At 39.3% G+C, this 18915-nt stretch overlaps 2 protein-coding genes across 6 annotated transcripts in view; both read right to left on the minus strand.

Annotated features, from left to right (window-relative positions):
• The window catches only part of adgb (androglobin), a 41116-nt gene extending 37873 nt beyond the window's left edge, over window positions 1–3243 (minus strand). For all 5 annotated transcript variants that reach the window (XM_084954108.1, XM_084954109.1, XM_084954110.1 and 2 more), the window contains exons 1-5: window positions 2228–3243; window positions 1853–2012; window positions 1584–1676; window positions 444–515; window positions 24–200 (exon numbers count right to left, since the gene is read on the minus strand). In XM_084954108.1, the coding sequence (XP_084810234.1) occupies window positions 24–200; window positions 444–515; window positions 1584–1676; window positions 1853–2012; window positions 2228–2298 (573 nt within the window). In that variant the 5' untranslated portion in view covers window positions 2299–3243. The remainder of the gene's footprint in view (window positions 1–23; window positions 201–443; window positions 516–1583; window positions 1677–1852; window positions 2013–2227) is intronic.
• A 116-nt stretch (window positions 3244–3359) lies between these two features.
• On the minus strand, window positions 3360–17699 carry rab32a (RAB32a, member RAS oncogene family). Its single transcript, XM_084954115.1, has 3 exons — window positions 16836–17699; window positions 6907–7184; window positions 3360–4633 (listed from the first exon to the last, which is right to left on the minus strand). Exons 1-3 carry the CDS (start codon window positions 17047–17049, stop codon window positions 4484–4486), a joined length of 642 nt encoding a protein of 213 aa, XP_084810241.1. The 5' UTR covers window positions 17050–17699; the 3' UTR covers window positions 3360–4483.
• Between the last annotated feature and the right edge of the window lie 1216 nt (window positions 17700–18915).

Raw genomic sequence — 18915 nt, forward strand, 5'->3', positions numbered from 1 at the left:
TTGCATTCTGTCTGGATCCTTACCATCCAGTAAAGTCTGATGATGTATTTGCCATAGCTGTTGAAAAGTGGCACATGACCATTCACCACCTTACACATAGAGTAGATGTGCCCCCAAGGTCTCCATCCCTCGTGCTCTGTAGATGGGCAGTTAAACTGCATCCAAAGAATGTGGATCTCGCTGACAATCCACCTCATCAGCTTCATGGAACATGGAGCAGAGACAGGATGGAGAAGAGAGAGGAAAAACGGTCTGTATCCGTTAGCGAAACCCTCAATCATCTGATTTTTAATTCACAAAGGGCATTACATTTTCCCCCATATAATTTGTTTCTGTCAGTCAGACATCACTCTGCTGACATTGGAATTAGACTATCTGAGCACTGATGGATGACAGCTAACAACAAGTCAGTGTAAAGTAGAAAACAAATATTGAATACTAACCTCACTACAAAGCAGATGACAATTAGGGGAGACTAGGTCAAATGTAATTTGATTGTCAACGACAGTGGGAGTCTGAAATAAAGCAAAAGAGTTTTCACTGTAGGTAAATTATAAAAGACATTTAGTCGCTTGAGAATCGTCACAGAAAACTCACAGAAAAAGCTGCACTCAGGATAAAGTGTATAGTAGCATGTGTGCATAGCATTCATTGTAATAACATATCAGCATTACAATACTGCTGTCAAAGTTCACCAATTTAAAGTACACAAGAATGAGGGACCTACACAGTCAGCTCAACCCAGGGCCTAAACTGGTGTAACCTTACCATGACACAACTGTGTCTGCACTGAATATTTGACAACCAAGTTCATAGCTTCTACCATGTTACTAATTAAATATGGATAAATGGGTCAGCTGACTATGAGGCAGGCTGCAAGATAAAAAAAAAAAAACGTTTTGTACAATTGCAAGCAACTCTAAGCAAGAACCAAATTTAAACCATATCCAAAAACAACGTTGCTAATCTAGTAATACTTTCTGTGGAAACAGACTGAAGACAGAATGCTGTAGAAGAGCTGCTGCCTCCATCTGCATGGCTGATGGCTTTTGTGATTCGCCTCTGCTCCTCTTTTATGAAATTAATTAAATGATTTTGACATCTTGAGTGAAAAGGCAGCATGTGACCTGGCAAGGACTAATACAAAAAACAGGAAGCCTGCAGTAATTGCTCAATACTGCACTAAGAAGGGGGTAACAGAAAAGTGGAGTGATGCAATTAAAACTTCATTGGAGGTGACTAGAGAGCATGTTTCCATAACTATATTTCACACTGTGTGGCAAAGAAACACAGAAAGTTAAAACAGGTTTAGCCTGCCTTTTTTATTAGTAAATCTATCCTGTAGTCTAGAAAGTATCCAATAATGACAAATGGCCGAAAAGGCTAAAGGAAGTAGGAATTGTCTTAAAATTTCATGTGTAAACCTATTGCACGCATATTCTGGACCCTGTATATCATTGTTAACCTTGCAAGGTATATAAACATGAAATGAACTGCCGATGTCTAGGTGGAAAGCCCTTTTGTATCACAGCAGTCATCAGTGCAAAATCGAGGCGGGCAGGTAACAGAAGCATGAAGGTTACCTTGTCAACAATAAACTCTGCTGGGCGCTTCCAGGTGTGAACTTTCAAACACGGAGGCAGAAGAAGCTTTCCTTCGGGATCCTCAAAAAATGGCTGCATACAAAAGGGAACAGAGTGAATGTGAAGTACAGAAACCATAAATTAACACAACTTTACAGTTTACGTAACCCTAGCTACACATATTACATATATTCTTTACAGGGTAGTTTGGGTAATGATAAATTAACTGATTATTTTAAAAAAGTAAATATTGTCCTCTTCATATTTACAGCACTAGGACTCCTGGTTGGCTTGCCATCCTCAGGACCTCTGTTTGAGTCCCATTTCTCCCTGTTGACGTCTGCATCATTCCACTCGGGCCAAATGGGGACCCTGTATTTCCCCACACCTCCTAGGCTCTCAGAGGAAGTGGCTGCTAGAGACGCTGCTCTGAAATTATGACATACTTCATTTGTTCTGTGCGAGTTTTTAAACAACACAGTTAACCAGCTCCACGATTTATTACATAAACCCAACCAGTTCCCTTTTACCCCGAGAAAGCGAAAGAAATACTGTAAATACTGAAGTACATCTCTTCTTAAGTGGCTTAATAGTAGCTAACGCTAAAGCTAGCTATGTCTCTCCTTTCATTACACTGAACTCACTCCGTCTGCCGGTCGGATAAAGACACTTTGCTGGAAGATGACTCCTTTTTCTTTGGATGTGCCTTGGACATTATTGTGGCAAAGACGCGGGCAACTCACATAGTAAGAGAAGGAGCCTCTAGAGGCGGCCTTTGTTTATCATCGTCTCTCTGTCTTTGTCAAACTGCTCTTGAAAGTTTATGCGTTGCTACGCAACCGAGCTGTAACGCGGGAGGGAGAGGCCTTGAACAGTTGCGTCTGTTGTTGCTATAGTGAAGGATGGACATATTTAAATTTTAAGCATCTTCCCATCTACTACAAGAAAGCGGTGTATATTTGATATATTAGAAGAATTCCTTAACATAAAATGAAATTAAAAGCATTACTACCAAAAACTACAGAATATGCCGCAGAGTTTCATAAGCTGAAGCAGACTGGAGTACCAACAATGAAAAAAGTTACACTAGTGCTTGTAGGCTTAACAGCTGGAAGATCTCTGTGCTAGGTGTGTGGAAGAGCACAAGCTCTAGTAGTGAGAGAACCCTGTCTGATGACTATCACACACTGTTTCGTGAGAGGAGTCACATGGAGCACCCTGCACACACGCGCGCGCGCTGTAGTTTTCACAAATACAGCTTCAAACAGTCGTCAGTGCTTTGAACTACTGAAAGGTAAGTTTAACACAAATGGGTATAGTGTTTTCTAAAATGTGGTATATACAGTTTTCAAAATTAGTGTTAATAAAGCACTTCTGATCAACAATAGCAGTGTGTATTTCCTATGAAGAGATCCAAGTCCTCACAAGCATTAGCATTAGTGCTTGTGCTCATAATGCTAATAAGAAATTTGTTACTAGGAGAATATTCCCAGCTCAGCCATGCTTAATTTCTACAGGCCAGAAAAAGCAGGGTATTAATATAATAAGGAATAGTTATACTGCTATGATCTTTTAGGTATACGGATCGGAATATGTTTACTAATTCATACAATCTACCAGCAGATTATGCAACATGATTGATTGATTGGTAATAAAAGATTGGTAATGTACACTGTCACAGTGTTTTCTTGTTACATATGTATAGAGTTCCGATAAACACATTTAATCAATTCATACAGTTGAGCAGACAAGTTAATCACAAGTGGACAGCACAAACCTGTTCGAATGTTTATTCTAGTTTTGGTCTTGAGTTTTTTTTTGTTTTTTTGTTTAAGTATTTCTACATGTAAACGTGTTTAAAAAAAAAAAATCCTTTGCATTTCATCTGAACAGTTCAACAGATTAGCATCCAAAAAGACGACTGAGCATAGTCCCTGTAGTCTGTTTCTGCTTTTCACAAATTCAAAGTTATACAATACATAATCCAACACAATTTAAAAATGCATACTGAAACATACATGAACATACTATCATACCAGTGGAGAGACAATCAAAGAAAGGTTTCCTATTGTCTCATTTAGTATCATCATTAAAGTTTTTATTATTACTCTTATTACTGAAATACTTCATTGTCCGGCTGTATACTTCTGTGTAAAGTAACTGCGCGATCCATTGCCTCACTAAAATATGAATCAACTAAGGCACTTTTAGAGAAAATATGGCATTAAGACAACACATTTCTAATAAGATAATACTTAACTAAGATGCCCATTTACTTTCTTTTTTTACACGGTACTCTAAAAAAGAGAAAAGCTACAGACACAAACATGGTTTGCTGCTGTAAGATGAAAAATTAAGGGCCATTAAAGTCCACCTGCGTTGGTTCTGAGACACTTTTTTGTTGCTGGGTGACAAAAATAAACAGAAGGAGGCTGAGAGAAAGTACAGCAAAGAAAACACACAGACTTTGAAAGGCTACATGTTATTTTAGAGCTTGGGTTTCTCAGCCTTTTGCTTAGATTGAACCCTTCTTCAGTGTGATACAGTCTCGAGCCTTCAGAGGCTGTCAGAACAACAAGGGGTGAGTGAGTGAGGCGAGGTTTGTTGGTGGTGGTGAAATGCACCCTAACATGAAGACAGCACCGAAGATCCTGAAAGAGTCGTGTAGATACAAGAAGGGGAGCGGTTAAGGCAAATCTAAATAAAATGTATCTGTGTAAAAACTACGGATACAGAGGTCAAATGGGCATCAGTGAAGAGAGAAGTTCCTGGAGCTTTGAAGACTCACAAAAAAAACAAAACAACCCCAAAAAATATATTCCTTTCCAAGGCTGCAATAGAGAGCAGGAGCCACAGGCTGGATGGGAGCCAAAGGGAGGTTAATGTGAATGGATTGAGTGTTAGCAGCAGCCTGACTTGCTCTCAGCAGCCACAGTCTCCTGGTCCAGTTTGATCCTGTCTCCATTGCTCTCCTCATATGGCAAACCTTTGTCGTTAGCCAAGATGTTCTCTACCAGGAATCGAGCAGCTTCATCCACATTGATGTTGTCCTATAGAAAGGTCAAAGCATATATTAGAGAGGTGATAAAAAAATCATAATTAAAACAAAATGTCATTTGCAGCACAGCATGTATGGAGACTGGAAATTTCCTCTGCCTTGGCTTGCACTATGGTCCTCAGAGCAGTTTCAAAAGTTCACGAAAGCCCTTTATGTGAACCAGCCTGTTTAGCTGGGTAACAGAAGGCAAAAGTGAGACCAACAGAGACAGGCTGAAAATCACTGTTTGCCTTTGTCCTTCACACTGTGGCCCAAAAGCTGTCATAGCATGAATATTTATGGATTTTGCTCAGACTCTACAGTAGCAAAGATGTTTTCAAAAAAGGCCTGGGCACCTCAAGTAAAGGCAAACAGAAATAAAATAAAGATTTAAAATATAATGAAATAAACTGGTTTGTAGTATTTACTCTATTAAAGACTACTGAGCTAAAACAGTACTTACTGGTATGCTAGCTCAATCAAGCCAGTCTTAAAGTAATTTCTTTTAATAAATTGTAATGGCATGTGGTTGTTGACGACATTATAACTCATAGTTCACCGTGACTTTGCATTTTCCCCTTGTACTGTCTTAGGGAAAATATGCTGTTCGTCATTTGAATCAGCATGAAAGTTTGGCACTTATTAACAGAATCCCAGTCGCAGGTTGTTGTGGGTTGAGTTTAGTGCAAGTGTGACAGGCACACAAAACATTAACCCACAGAAAGGAACTGGCTCTGCACTCATCACACGCCCACATAGACACGTCACATGACTCGGTACGTAGCACAGCTCCAGGAACAACAGTTATTTAGAATGAGCTAAATGGGAACAGCTGATTCCAGAGTCATCAAAGCATTCCACAACATGGAAACATAATGGATGTTTGTTATTTGAAATGTACATGTGCGTGACTGTAGGCATTTCCCGGTTTATCGGCTTGTCATTTTGAAGTTTCCAAGAAGGAAGAGGCTCACTGAGGGAGAAAAAAAAGAGGTCTCCCTGGAGTCTTAAAATGTAGAACATTCATGATCACAAAACAAAGTTCTACAACATGTACTAACAACTGAGGCACAGAACTTTTAGCACAACTAAGTTTAGCACTACACTTTATTTCAGATGGAAATATTATACCTATTGGAACATTTTATAAGTTAATTACCAGTATTGATTCGGTTGATTAATGATTAATTTATCTTTTAAAGGCCCTATTTCCAATCCACTCTCAAAGAGTTATAAGATTTTTCTAAACTTTGTAAAGTATGAGCGTATCTGAATTTCCCTTCTTTCTACGTGGATAACGGTCCCTTAAAAGGGCGTAGAGAACAAACAACATTAACATTAATATATCTCCAAGCAGTAGGATGTGGGACCTTTAAATTAAAGTGTGTGGAAGAGAGAGATGAGAATTAGCTTACAAAGCAAGTGCAAGAGGGCAGCAATCTCAAGATAGTAATAGCAAACCAGTGACATCATGGCACAAGTTGAAAAGAAACACTACAAAACATTATCATTCAAACCTTTATCCCTCTAATCCTTGCAGCTCTGGGCTGTAACATCCATCACTGTCATGTGATACCTTATCACACCAGCTGTCCAACAACTTTTTTACCAGATACTGTGCATGCATGCATGCATGCCAAAGACAGCTGGATTGATGATTGTCTTTTTTGAAAAGAAATTTAATTGTTCCAATGTATTTGGTCATTTTTAAGTCATTAAACAGATTGCAGCCCTTTAATCTAATGCAAATTACTTACAAGCCTCCATATGTAACACTGAATTCTGAATCAAAAATGCTAACATGAACAACTGCTGAATCGGCTTCTGACTAAAAAAAACAAGAACGTGTAACAATTTCACAATAACTACAGTCAACCTAACTTGATTACGCCACACAGAAGATGTCTCACTTCTCTTTGGATTAACTTTTGAGGATTTCCTGTCTGCCAACAATAGTTTAAAAATCTGTTCAGTAAAAGAATAAGTATCTCCTTTTATTCTGACTTTGCTACATGAGCACTGAGCACAAAGCTGTCATTGAACACAAGTCACATTCACGTGTAAAACGTGATTTGAATCCAGCACTAATCATGTTTAACAATGACTCGGCTGACTTTAAAGGAAATATTTCAGCCTGCCTTAACTTTTCATTTCATGCTGCTGTAGGATGTTTTAAAGTGCAGAATAAATATGAGAGGACACAAGTTTAAAAAGAAGAGCGTCACCCAGCTCTAAAGAGGAATGCATATAAAATTAAATGGCTTTTGTCCACTGGCACTTTCTCACCTTAGCCGAGGTTTCAAACCAGCCCAGAAAGCCAGTTTCTTTGCAGAAATTGTCCATTAGAGCTGTGTTGTTGGAGTTCTCTTTCTTCTGGTCACATTTATTGGCGAGCAGCACTGAGGGGATGGGGTTGCCGTTAGCCAGCTTCACCTTACTGTCTAGGTCATGCTTCCACTTAGACACGGCGTCAAATGTGGATCCCCTTGTTACATCGAACACCACAAATGCCCCCACGGCTTCTTTGTAGTACACCCGCGTCATGTTCCCAAATCGCTCTTGACCTGAGGGGTGGGAAAAGGATGCAGCGGTAAATGCACAGTTTTTACAAAACAGCTAAAAGCAACTAAAAGATAAATAATATGGTTTGGAAAAAAATGAATTAAAATAAAAAATTGTGGACCTGTGGACCCTGCAAAGATATGTGATAATTCACCTGAAATGAACAGAACAGTATCTGAAGAAATAAATATTTAGTACTTGGACTTGTCATTTCTTACTCCAATTTGTAACAACTTGGTGAGAAATGAAATAATTTCCCCTCTAAATGTGGCCAAAAATGACGAGGATAGAGATGGTTACTAGTTGACCTATTTTTCTCATTTGCCACGGGTTTAATCCACACACACTATGAATGACAGGAGTAATCTGCCACTATAATAAGCCTACTCTCTGAAGTCATTCTCTAAGAAAATCTGAGGTGATATTTCACCAAGCCAAAGCAGGGAAATTACCAGCAGTATAAGGTGTGTCACTTTCAATCTGAATCACTTTAAGGCAGTTTTTCACCCCAGTTCATTAAGAGTTTTACAACCAGTGAAGACCAACTGCTTCCTTTGGTTTTGTTACATATGGATACTTAAATCAACCAACTATTAAGAATACAGATTTTATACTCAGTGCAGTAAATGCTTTTTAAATGTCAAAACATCAAGGAAATGTTTACAGTTTCATAGAATAACTGTAATTATAACTGAAACCTCAGTACTTGAGTACTTCCATTTTCTTATTTGCACTTTTAAAATGAAACTTTAAAGAGGAAATACTCCCTGGGGGTAAGTAAACAATACTAGGAACTGAATTACATGCTTTAACCTTCCTGTGTTATTTCACTTTAGTTCAGGTGTGCAGGGAGTTCAGCACATGCAATGCACTTGTACACTCTAAAATGTGTTTAAACCACATCTCCAAAGGTGTACAAAGGAAAAGGCTTTTTCCAGGGAACATACAAGTGTTACACATCCATAGTGTGCAGATTTATCAGGCAGCTGAAATACCAAAACTGTCTTAGGAACTACATAACCTTAGGTCTTAATTACTTTCCCAAAATGTCTCTGTAAGAATTAAGGGGTTGCCGCATCATTAATGATTCATCTTTATGGTCTTTGGTGGGAAGTCAAGCAGTTGATACTTTGATGCAAGTGATGGATGAAGGGCACCCATTTTTTTTTTTTTTTTTTTTAAATACTGCAAGCTTGTAAGCAAAGCAAAGAAGGTAGCAGTAGCAACAGCTTTGGAACTTGTGATACTTCATATCTCTGGACAGTCTCGATAGGCCAGGAATATACCGATTGCAGTGAACTGTATCAGGTGCTGGGTTGTTAGTAGGTTCAGACAATTGTTGGCAACAATAAAAGAAATGAAAGTAGGACACAGCTCTATTTGAATTGTTTATGCATGGAAGCCACTGATGTTTCAGCAGGCAAGTATCCTTGTTCAGCAGAGCAATAGAGCAGAGATGAGTTAAATCCCAGCATCACTACATCGCATTCAAAATAAAACTTACTCTGTCAATTTATATATGCATATATTTGACTTATTAGGTTACTTGATTACACTTTTTTATAATGTTACAAGGCTTTAGCTCGCACTCATTAAAAGGGCCAGTCTAAATATTTCAGTGCAGTGTGTCAGTACTGCGCTAACCTAAAACCACTAGTAGCTAGTAGGACTGAGCACAAGCATGAGCTCCCTTTTTAGACATACAGCTTTGGAGATTCCTCCACAGATTTAATCTTTTTCCTGTCAAGAGCCAGTGGTTTAAATTTACCAGATATAACAAAAGCACTTTAGCGTCAAAACTTAGATAAGGATGTTTGCTTTTCTACTTTTTAAATCTTATCCATCTTATCTCTATGTGAACAGTTTCTCGGACATATGCTCTCTTGCATATGGTTCCTAGTTGTAAGACAACATCAGCTCCTCTAAGAGGTCCTGGCTCTTAAATGCCCTTGCATGTAATATTAACACAGGTCTTTTAATTTTATAATGGGGACAAATTTACAACAGCACCCAGTTTGAACTTGCCTTTGTAATCACATGATTAGGACTACTGCTGGTGCTGCTGAGGACATTTTAGTCCATATGCTATGCTTAACCAACTATTCAAATATTGGGTCACCCCCAGAGGTATAGTTACTTAGCATATTACCACAAATGAAGCCTTTAAAGCACCTGCTCGTTTATCATATTTAGATCGAGTGTCTGCAATTACAGCAGGCCACGATAAGCTTGAGATAACATGTGATGGATTTAGCACATATTTATGCTACACTGCTCCAGGGAAAGTTCCAAGTATTCAGCGTGTTAGATCATTTGCAGTCCTTACTATTATTGAGTCACAAACAAATAATGAAGCAAAAATGAGATTGAGGAAGTGCGAGCAAAGCTTTACCCAGCGCACTTTCACTTTACTGTACTTACCCAGTCACGCAATAAACTGGAGTGGCGTGGCGCAGTGCGGGTGTGAGCAAGAGAGTGAATACACTGTGGGGCCCACAGGCCTGACGGTAATTGCTCATAATTGAGAGTCTAATTTTAGCTGATATAACCCCAGGTGAATTCACCAGAGACACGACACAGTGGGATAAAGAGCCGATAGACTGAAATAAGGCTTTCATTTCCAAGCCTTGTAAAGCTCATACATCTAGGATAGCGAAGGCAAGGGCAGAATATAGATGGAAGTACTGTCTTAATAATTTTTAAGGCCTCTTTTCTTTTTATTCATTACAAGGTATTATAGGACATATGATTTTGCCCAAATGGAGTGACAGAACAATGCTGACCACTGATTAATTTTGATATTTTCACTTGTATTAGTTGATTTAAAATATAGTAGAGCATGTTTTATTCAGATTAGTAAAAACAGTATAACAACAGCATATTTAAAATAAATCCAATCTTCTCCAAAAAGTCCAAAACAGACAAGATCTGGAAAAAAAAAAAATCCTGAAAACATTCTTTGTGCCTGCATGCTGGCGAGAATTGTAACACTGTCCTGAAGAATTTATGTTTTATGATTCTATCTTGAATTTGGGGGGAAAAAAACGTTGCACAATAAGCAATAAGTTGCTGAACTGTCAAAAACTGGATTAGAAGTTTTTTGGGTATTCGCAAGGTTTCCATATATCACTCACTAACCTTTCAGATACTCCGACTGCTGTCTGGTTGCTCCACATACCTGGCTGCTATACGATTGTCTAAGGGTTTGTTTGGGTTTTTTTGTTTGCTTTTCAGGGCATTCCCAAGTTGCTGTGGTTTTTCCCATGTGAGTCACTGACCTTAGGTAACCTTAGGTAGTTTCAGCTGCTCCACATATTTGATTTGGCAGATTTCTACATCAGATGCCCTTCACGATTCAAGAGGTTTGTGTCTCCTTCCAGGATCTTTCCCATCTTTTCTTTCCACTTGTCTGGCAAATGTGTAAACCACTACACTGTGGAACCACTAAAAGTCACAAACCTTAAGTTAAATTGCAGTTCTTTTAAATTATTCTGCTTCAAAACGCATTTACAGCTTAAAAAAAGTTTTCACTGTATGGATTTTCATAGGAAATAAAATTCTAAATGGATACAGACTACAGATTTTCTATCTGAGATCCATCTATCAAGCTGTTTTACTTTCCTGTAAAAGCAATTTTCAAGGACATTTTACTATAAAAAAAAAAAAAAAAAACAAATTTAATTACATTAAAAGCAGTAATGAGTGTCATATGCTCCTAACCCAATCAGCAGAAAAACATGGGAATGGACTGAGCAAGAATTGTGTATTTACTCAGAGCATGCCACAGAGAAGCATGAGATATCAGGAAAGTACAAAGGTGTGTGCTTCTGCATTAAAAGCACAATATTAGGCAACAGCATCGAAAACTAAAGAAGTGGAAAACTAAATCTACCCAGAGAGAAAACAAACTTTGTTGAATTTCAAGGGCTTTAAACAGGGTTGGTCTAATTCAGTCGACCACACTGATAAACACGGGTGCATGACCTTTAAGTGCAGTTAGACACTCTGCTTATGAAATCTTCATAAATTTTCAGTTACAGAAGTACTTGATGAAATTGAAATGGTTTAGTTAGATTCACTGTATCATCTCTGTTTGCTGTGTGGGAGAGACTGAAATAAAGCAAAGTCTCATCATTATCCAAAGCCCTAGCAACCCTAGTTTCCTCTACGTTCGTAGATATTGCTATCCTGTGGGTGGGTTACCATAGAAACTGTCCAAGCCAGACATGGCAGTAACAACAGCAGCAGTCACCGTCTGCTGTTAGGAAGCAACTGGCTGCAAAACTTCCCCACACACTCCCCCCAATCAACACTAAAGTAGCAACATCGGGCCCAGTCACGAAGGCAGTCTTCAGCATGAGTTTCAAAAGAGCGTAACACATGACAGGCACGTTCAAATTCCTCAGAGCAGCATGTGAGACATGACTTACTACAGCTTACTACAGCCTTTACCGCTGAACAGTCTGAACTGAATCCACAGCCTTTTTTCCCTCCTCACTTTGTGCTAAGAGGTTTTTGTGTGCACCTTAATTTAGAAATTTAATTCATAATTACAGTGCTACTGCCGCTGATAGCCCTGTGGGAATCTGTGCAACTTTCTAGAACGGGTAGGGAGAGGTTTCTTGGTCTTCACCTCTATTGTTGGTGGTAAGAATACACCAAAAAGTGACCAAAATGTCAGTAACTACTACTACTACAACTGCCGATAACAGCCAAAAGAACACAACCACTCTACCACTAGAGTGTTAAGAGAGCAGACGGTGTCTGCTCTCTTAACACTCTAAATCAGGTAACTTATGAGGTAATACGGCAACCGGATGACCTTCCTGACACAACGCCAAAGGGGACTGGTTACAAAGAGGGTGCTGTATTAAAAATCTCCTTGTGATTCCTTTGGTTGTTAGCACATTAGCACAGTTCCCTGTAGTTTGAATAAAAGACACTGACTTGCCTGAGTTTAGTCTACGAGTTTTCCTGAAACTTGAAAAAGTGCTGGAAACCGAGAACTTTCACCTTTTAGGTAAAAGTTGTGCCCTACTGCTGCAACCAAATACTTCAAAAGGCTCATTTTATACTTTGAAGGTTAATGGTCTTTGTTTCCGTTTGTGTTGTACGTCACAAATTAAGTCACTTCCACTTGGCAAGTGGTTAGGAAGTCTTTCTCTGATCCCGGAGCACGCACTGTTCCCTATCAACCAGCGGTTGCCTGGGTGTCAATGACTGGCCTCTAGGCCCAGGTGACTGAATCCTTAATCAATCTAAGGACTGATGATCTACTTAAGATATACATTTGATGACAAGCATCAGATTTATTCCCGTTATATACAAACAGATAAGTGGCATATTAAAGGACAACCTGGGCAAACAACAACAAATCCAGATGTCCGAAAGCAGAGCGGCAAAGAGTGTGAAAATAAAGGTGAATCACACATTACAGGATTTGCATCTGGACGCCCAATTGGAAACAAAAAGCTTTAGGTGTGAGGCACTGGTCTTCATCATCACCAAATGAGAGAATTGGAAGAATGGTGCTCAGCTTGTCCAAGAGAGTTTAGACTTCAGATGTGTGAATATATGCCGAAAACCACCAAAGCTGTTCTGGCACCTTGAGGTTGTCCAACACCTTACAAAGACACTTACATTTGGTATTTCCTTTCATTTCGCACGGACCGGTACATTGTGTTTTCTGCCTTCGCTTCCATTTCCGTCGATGGCTGCGCTGCTTGCCACACTGTGTGCTTGAAAACGTCTCAGTGTCACATTTAGTATGCACTGTCATACTTGGCAAAAGGAGCTAAATTGCTTGGCAGTGATTTGGCTTCATTCGGTCGTTTACGAGTAGAGCACAAACAGCAAGAAGATGAATCTTTCAGACCACTGACAGAAAATTAATCAGCAACTGTTTTGATAGCAAATGAATCAGTTGTGTAAATGTTTGAGAACATTACATATTTTGATCACGGGTATATGTTTTTCTCAATATGCTTAATGTCATACTATTAAGTTTTTAGAGTGTCAAATCAAACACAATGGGCGACTGAAAAAAATCCCTTCTAGTAACGGAAAACTGATTTATTTTCCCTGTTTTCTTGTTATTTGTAATCGAAATGAGTGACTGTTTCTTCAGATTACTGATAACATAAACATTCGGCATCAAATCATCAAATCAGTTACAGCTCCTCGCCAGCCTTTTTGGCTCTTGTGCAAACAAATAGATAAGAGCCTCTTTGTACAGAACACTTCAGTTTTGGGGTATTTTTGCAAAAGTAATTAAAAATTAGACTTCTCCTTCTCATTCTTCCTTAGTTTACCTGTGTTGGAAACCTCGTCCTGGGTAGCGTCTACTTTTTCAAACCCTGTTAGAAAGCGGCAGCGCTATGAGATAAAGAGAAGTTTATCATTGAGGTATAAAAAGTTCAGGTGAAATGAGGGATCCTAATGGGACAAAAAGTTTGGACTGCAATAGGAGTCACTACACACATCCCATTAATGTGAAACCGTTCATCACTTCAATGTTTGAGCCCAAAAGGTGCAGGCCTTTTCACTCTATGCCATAGCGGTAATCATTGTGTCCACTGGCTTGAGTAAATCCAGGAGAGAGTAGCAATTGTGAGTGGAAAAGGGGTGGGAAACCTGCATGCTTCACACTGACTTCCCCAATGTTGTACAGTCCTCTGATTACTGTTATTCCTCCTAGACTGTAATCACTAGTGAGGTCGGTAAAAGACAAAGAAGCTCTGAAGTTGCTTTCAGTGTTGCCAAGATGATTATTCCTCCTCCTTTTCTGTACATTAAATGGCTTAATGGCCATTCATTAATGGTCTTAATGACTTGGCAACTACACCTCGAGCTTTTAGCTTTTACACCCACGTGTCGTTACTTATTTTATCCTCAAAGTGTCCTCAAGGCAGGCCTTGATGTAGGTGTGAATAATGCAGTTTAATAACCGAGTCGTCCTACCTGGTGAGAACATCCAGATCCACACACCTTCCCTAATCTATGCTAGCATGTTCCCCTGTCTTAATTAATGATATCAGCCTATCAAAGTGTGTGTGTGTGTGTGTGTGTGTGTGTGTGTGTGTGTGTGTGTGTGTGTGTGTGTGTGTGTGTGTGTGTGTCAGGCTTTTATTTACCCTCGCAGATCCTCTAATCAAGTGCTGTCGGTCTGTGACAGGCAGACAGCACTTCCTGGCGCTCAGTCACAGATGCTCCTGCACACTGAGCTTGTGCTGCCAGGGCCAAAGTGATGGTGGGGAACTTGAGCCCGCACTGCCACTCACTCTGTGACAGACATGCAAGTTGTTGTGATGACTCCCCCCCGACACCCAAATGTTCGCCCCCTTTCTGTCACTGCTGTAAGCGGTGGAATAAATAAAATAAAAACAGCAGTCTTCTAACCATCTGTCCTGATCTGTCTCAGCATATGAGCTTTGTTTGATTGAGGGAGAGGAAGGACCTGCTCAACCCTGCCAAAAAGTAAGAATAGAACATATCTAAAGGCAGGGATTGTTTTTGTTGTTTTTTTTTTAAATCATGAAAAATTTATATAATAGCCAGACAGAGATTTTTAAAACCCTTGAAACCCTGTTTGGTCTCTAAAATTATGATTATAGTTTTGTCTTATTGTTCACTATAACTTGACTAATCCAACAATGTGATACTAATCCAGCACTTAAGCTCACCAAAGCGGTACGACAGGCTGTGAACCAAGAACCAAGATGAGGAACAAACACAGTGACCAAAAATTCCTTTGAGGTATAGGTTATAGAAGTCCTGTTTTTCACTTCTTTAAACATCTGTAATCAAACCACAATGGCTTTAACCCATTGCATCTAACTTCAGACTGACAACAACAGTAAAAACACAGTTAGATGAGAAGCCAACAACCTTTTTTATCCAAGACTATCAGAATAGTAGTAGAAACACTTTCGCCCAGAATTTGTCCCACTTCAAACCTCCTGGCATATAGACTTTTCTCATTGAAAATCCTCTGCTTTACCCACAGCACATGGAATTTGTGTCTCTTTAGACTACTTTATAGAGCTCACCTTATTCTAGTCTTTTAAAGCTCTGTTATTAGCCTTAAGAAAACAACTTTGAAACGGCATTTTAGCAACAAGACTGTCAGAAGTGCCAAAAGCTGCAATCTTATCTAGCTTAAAAATGTCAGGAACACAATTTGCCACTTTGATGGATACTGAAATAATTTCTCAGGCAGCAGCGGCTCAGGCTGTTAAGTACTTGTTTGCTTTTTTAAACCTTTCTGATGATGATTTGGGCTTAAAATCTAATAAAACCTAATTTTGTCGCATTCTTCGGACAGTTTTTTAATCAAGTATTTATTTTTCCCAATAAATAGTCAGTTCACACACAAAATAACTGCAGTCCTATTCACCTTGCCATTTTTGAAAAGTGTAATATATGTTCATGATCATGATTGTTTCACTACTGATAAAAAAAGAGCCAAATTATCATTTTTCCATTTTGTAAACTGCCTCAGTTTATACTTTGCCTTTTATAAATACTGTAAAATTTCTAAAATATGCCCTAAAATTTGACACTTCCACAAGACTTCCACGAGGTCACACTCCTAATGGCCCTTAAGTCACATGATCTCATTATGTTCAACACAAAGATAACCATCACAAATTAGAGCTGGGAGTTGCAACGCAGTCAGCACAGTTCTGAATTTCAAAAGCCCCAGTGTCAGATGGATTTTTGGCACTGGGATCAAACATGAAAAGATAGAGGCTAATGGGACAGTGCGACCCCTCACCCACGTCACATCACACCCTCATTCCCTCTGACTGAAGAGCAGCGTAGACCGTGTCTGGCAGCCTGGCTCCTGCTTGCGTTTTGAAGGTCGGTCTTTTTTGCTCACTTCTCATCTTTGCTCACTTCCTCTCTCTCACCTGTCCTCTCAAGCGCGTCATTCTCAGACTCTTTTGTTTACAGTGTGATATTTCTGGGCCTGGAGATGACAAACACTGGGAGTCTGAGCAGTGCCGCCTGCATGCAGGAAACTTGTATTTACACTGCTCTGATTCCTCTCAGCTTGCTTACTCAAGCTGCTGGAATGCACAGGTTGGCCTGTGTGCCAAGTTACTTAAGTTTACTGAAATCTTCTCGGAAACCAGGCCGTTTGAATCACAGGACGGTAACAGTGATAGGATATCGTGACCAGTTTAACAAAAGATACTTGTAAGCTGTGGTGATAATTACACCACAATATGACGGCGAGTTTAGCGAGGCGGGGCTTAGTCGATAATAACAACGTGACCTACATTCCACTGACAATTATGAGCTGCTGTGATCATAAAGTGGGCAAGAGAACAGCAGACGTGATCAACTGGTCTTTTGTACTGGAAATTCCCACCGTGCGCCGTTGAATTCGTGGCCATCTGCGGGTTTAAAAATTTACTCTTTGCAAAATAGATAAATAAAATCTGCATTTCTGGTTGATTATTATTATAATCTTAAATCATTTTCTGATAAAACATATCTCTGAAGTCTCGATGTGGCGTGCTCAAGTGAAACTTCCCCAATGTGACACGTGACGCACAGAAAAGTTAGATTTGGTATCTCGTGGCTCCAAAAACACCGGATCCATTATTGAAACGTAATTATAATGACGTCAGCGAGCGTGTCCTTACCTGCGATGTCCCACAGCTGTAACCTGACCAGCGTTTTGCTGTCCCAGTTGATAACTTTGAGTGCAAAGTCGACCCCGATCGTCGCCCTGTAGTGTTGCGAGAAAAGTTGGTGAACGTAGCGTTTGATGATGCTGGTCTTGCCCACACCTAGTTCTCCGATCACCAGCACTTTAAACAAGTACTCCTTGCACTCGGACACCGAGCCCCCAGCCATGCTGAGACTGACAGCTGTTCTCAAACTCAGGCAACCTCTGCTTTCTCGCTCATATAGATGTCCTGCGAGGAACGACGGAGGACTAGGCCGGTGTTACAGCTGAAGACCAGATGCAATAGAAAGTACTCGAGTTTCCCCCCAACTTTCTAATTCTCCTTTTTACTCCTCCTCCCCCTCCTCCTCCTCCTGACGCTCAACAACCACCTGATAAGTCACAGGACTTAGGCGGAAATGCAAATCTTGATACAGTATGCTTCTCCCTCTAGTGCGAGTACATAAAGCTTTTCATGCGAAAATCGTGGTTTCTGGTTTCGTATTCGAAAAAAATAAAAATAAAATAAAATATTTTGCGTGCTAAATTCAGGAAATTGCCGGGGCGGGGGTCATTTTAGCACATCTAAGTGAAAGAACAAAACAAACAGTGGAAAAAAAAATCCTCAGGAATCCTCAGTGGAACCAAACCTCTAATTTGAAAAACATGGCTCTCTAGTAAAGGTGCTCTGCACATCCCATACTATCTCAGTTGAGCCAAAATAATAAAACCATTGCATAATAGCTCATAAAACACCTCAAAATTCTTGTTTTCTTGTGATGTAAAGAAGTTCAAGGATATTCCATTTCAAATCAAGTTAATAGACATAGAAATCTTAAAAAAAAAAAAAAAAAAAAGATCTCGGTTTTTCCACTTTAACTACATGGAAAAAACGTACAGTTTACACCTACAGGAGATACTAGGCTGTAGAAACCCATACCATGAAGCTCCCAGTGCACAGTTCTGTGCTGATGTTAATGCCAGAGGAGCAGGCATGATCCCAGGTTTTTTAAATGTGGTGGTACAGGTCAGGAAATTGTGTTGGATAAATGTTTTGCAAAGTGAAAAAAAAAGCATGTAGGATTTTTACACAAGTGAAAGTTATCATCCTATTCAAGCAACTTAATAGTGCACTCGTTTCATAATCAAAATATATTTTGGGGAAAAAAAACCCTAAAGTAAGGGTACACATTATATAGAATCGGATTAGAATTTCTGAATGTGTTTAGCCCAAACTACTACAATAACTGTATATCACAATTACTGGTCCACTGATGTATGTTCCAGTTGTTGATGTATTTAATTTCTTCCATATTTTTTGTTTGCTTGACCTATAGGCTTAATAATAGAAATTATCTTCAAAAAATAAAAAACTAAAGATATAACATTTGCATCTAAAATATAGTGGCATATAAGCAGGAAAAAGGATAACACAGAAATACTTACATTAAGTACAAGTATATTAAACCTGAAGTTCAGTAAAGTATTCAAGAAAATATCAATGGGGGTATGGTGCCACCCCATGACCCCCGTCTAGACATGCCCCTGGCATCTAGGGAGAACGAAATTTAACAGACTTGTTGCATTGATAGCATCCTATTACAGTACCAAAGTCAAACAAGAGAGCTCTTTAGAATGACAAGTGTTTGTAAAAGCAGACTGCATGGCTAATATATCATGTAACTTACTATATAATATAACTTGACACAATGACACACTGGCTCAAACATCTTATTTGTGTGATATGAAAGGGCAGTCAATAAGAGGTTTGTAAAAGTGATGACAATTGAAATCTTTGGCCAATTTGAACAACCATTTTCTTCATGCAATTATTAACATCTTACAACACAGTGTATTATGCGGTCCAATTATGAGGTCCAAAATGCATGCCCTCTTTCCCTACAGTTTTCACATTTTGCAGGCCGGCCAGATTGGAACATTTTAAAGAATCAGTTTGGGGGGGGGAGGGGTGTCAGGATATATGTTTGACTCACGAATATAACTTTAGTTTTAGTTTGTTTGGTTTTTTCAGCTAATATAGGCAGTAATCAGTC

The sequence above is a fragment of the Perissodus microlepis genome, chromosome 15, assembly GCF_051167445.1.
Source record: "Perissodus microlepis isolate ML-2025 ecotype Zambia chromosome 15, ASM5116744v1, whole genome shotgun sequence".
Lineage (NCBI taxonomy): Eukaryota > Metazoa > Chordata > Actinopteri > Cichliformes > Cichlidae > Perissodus > Perissodus microlepis.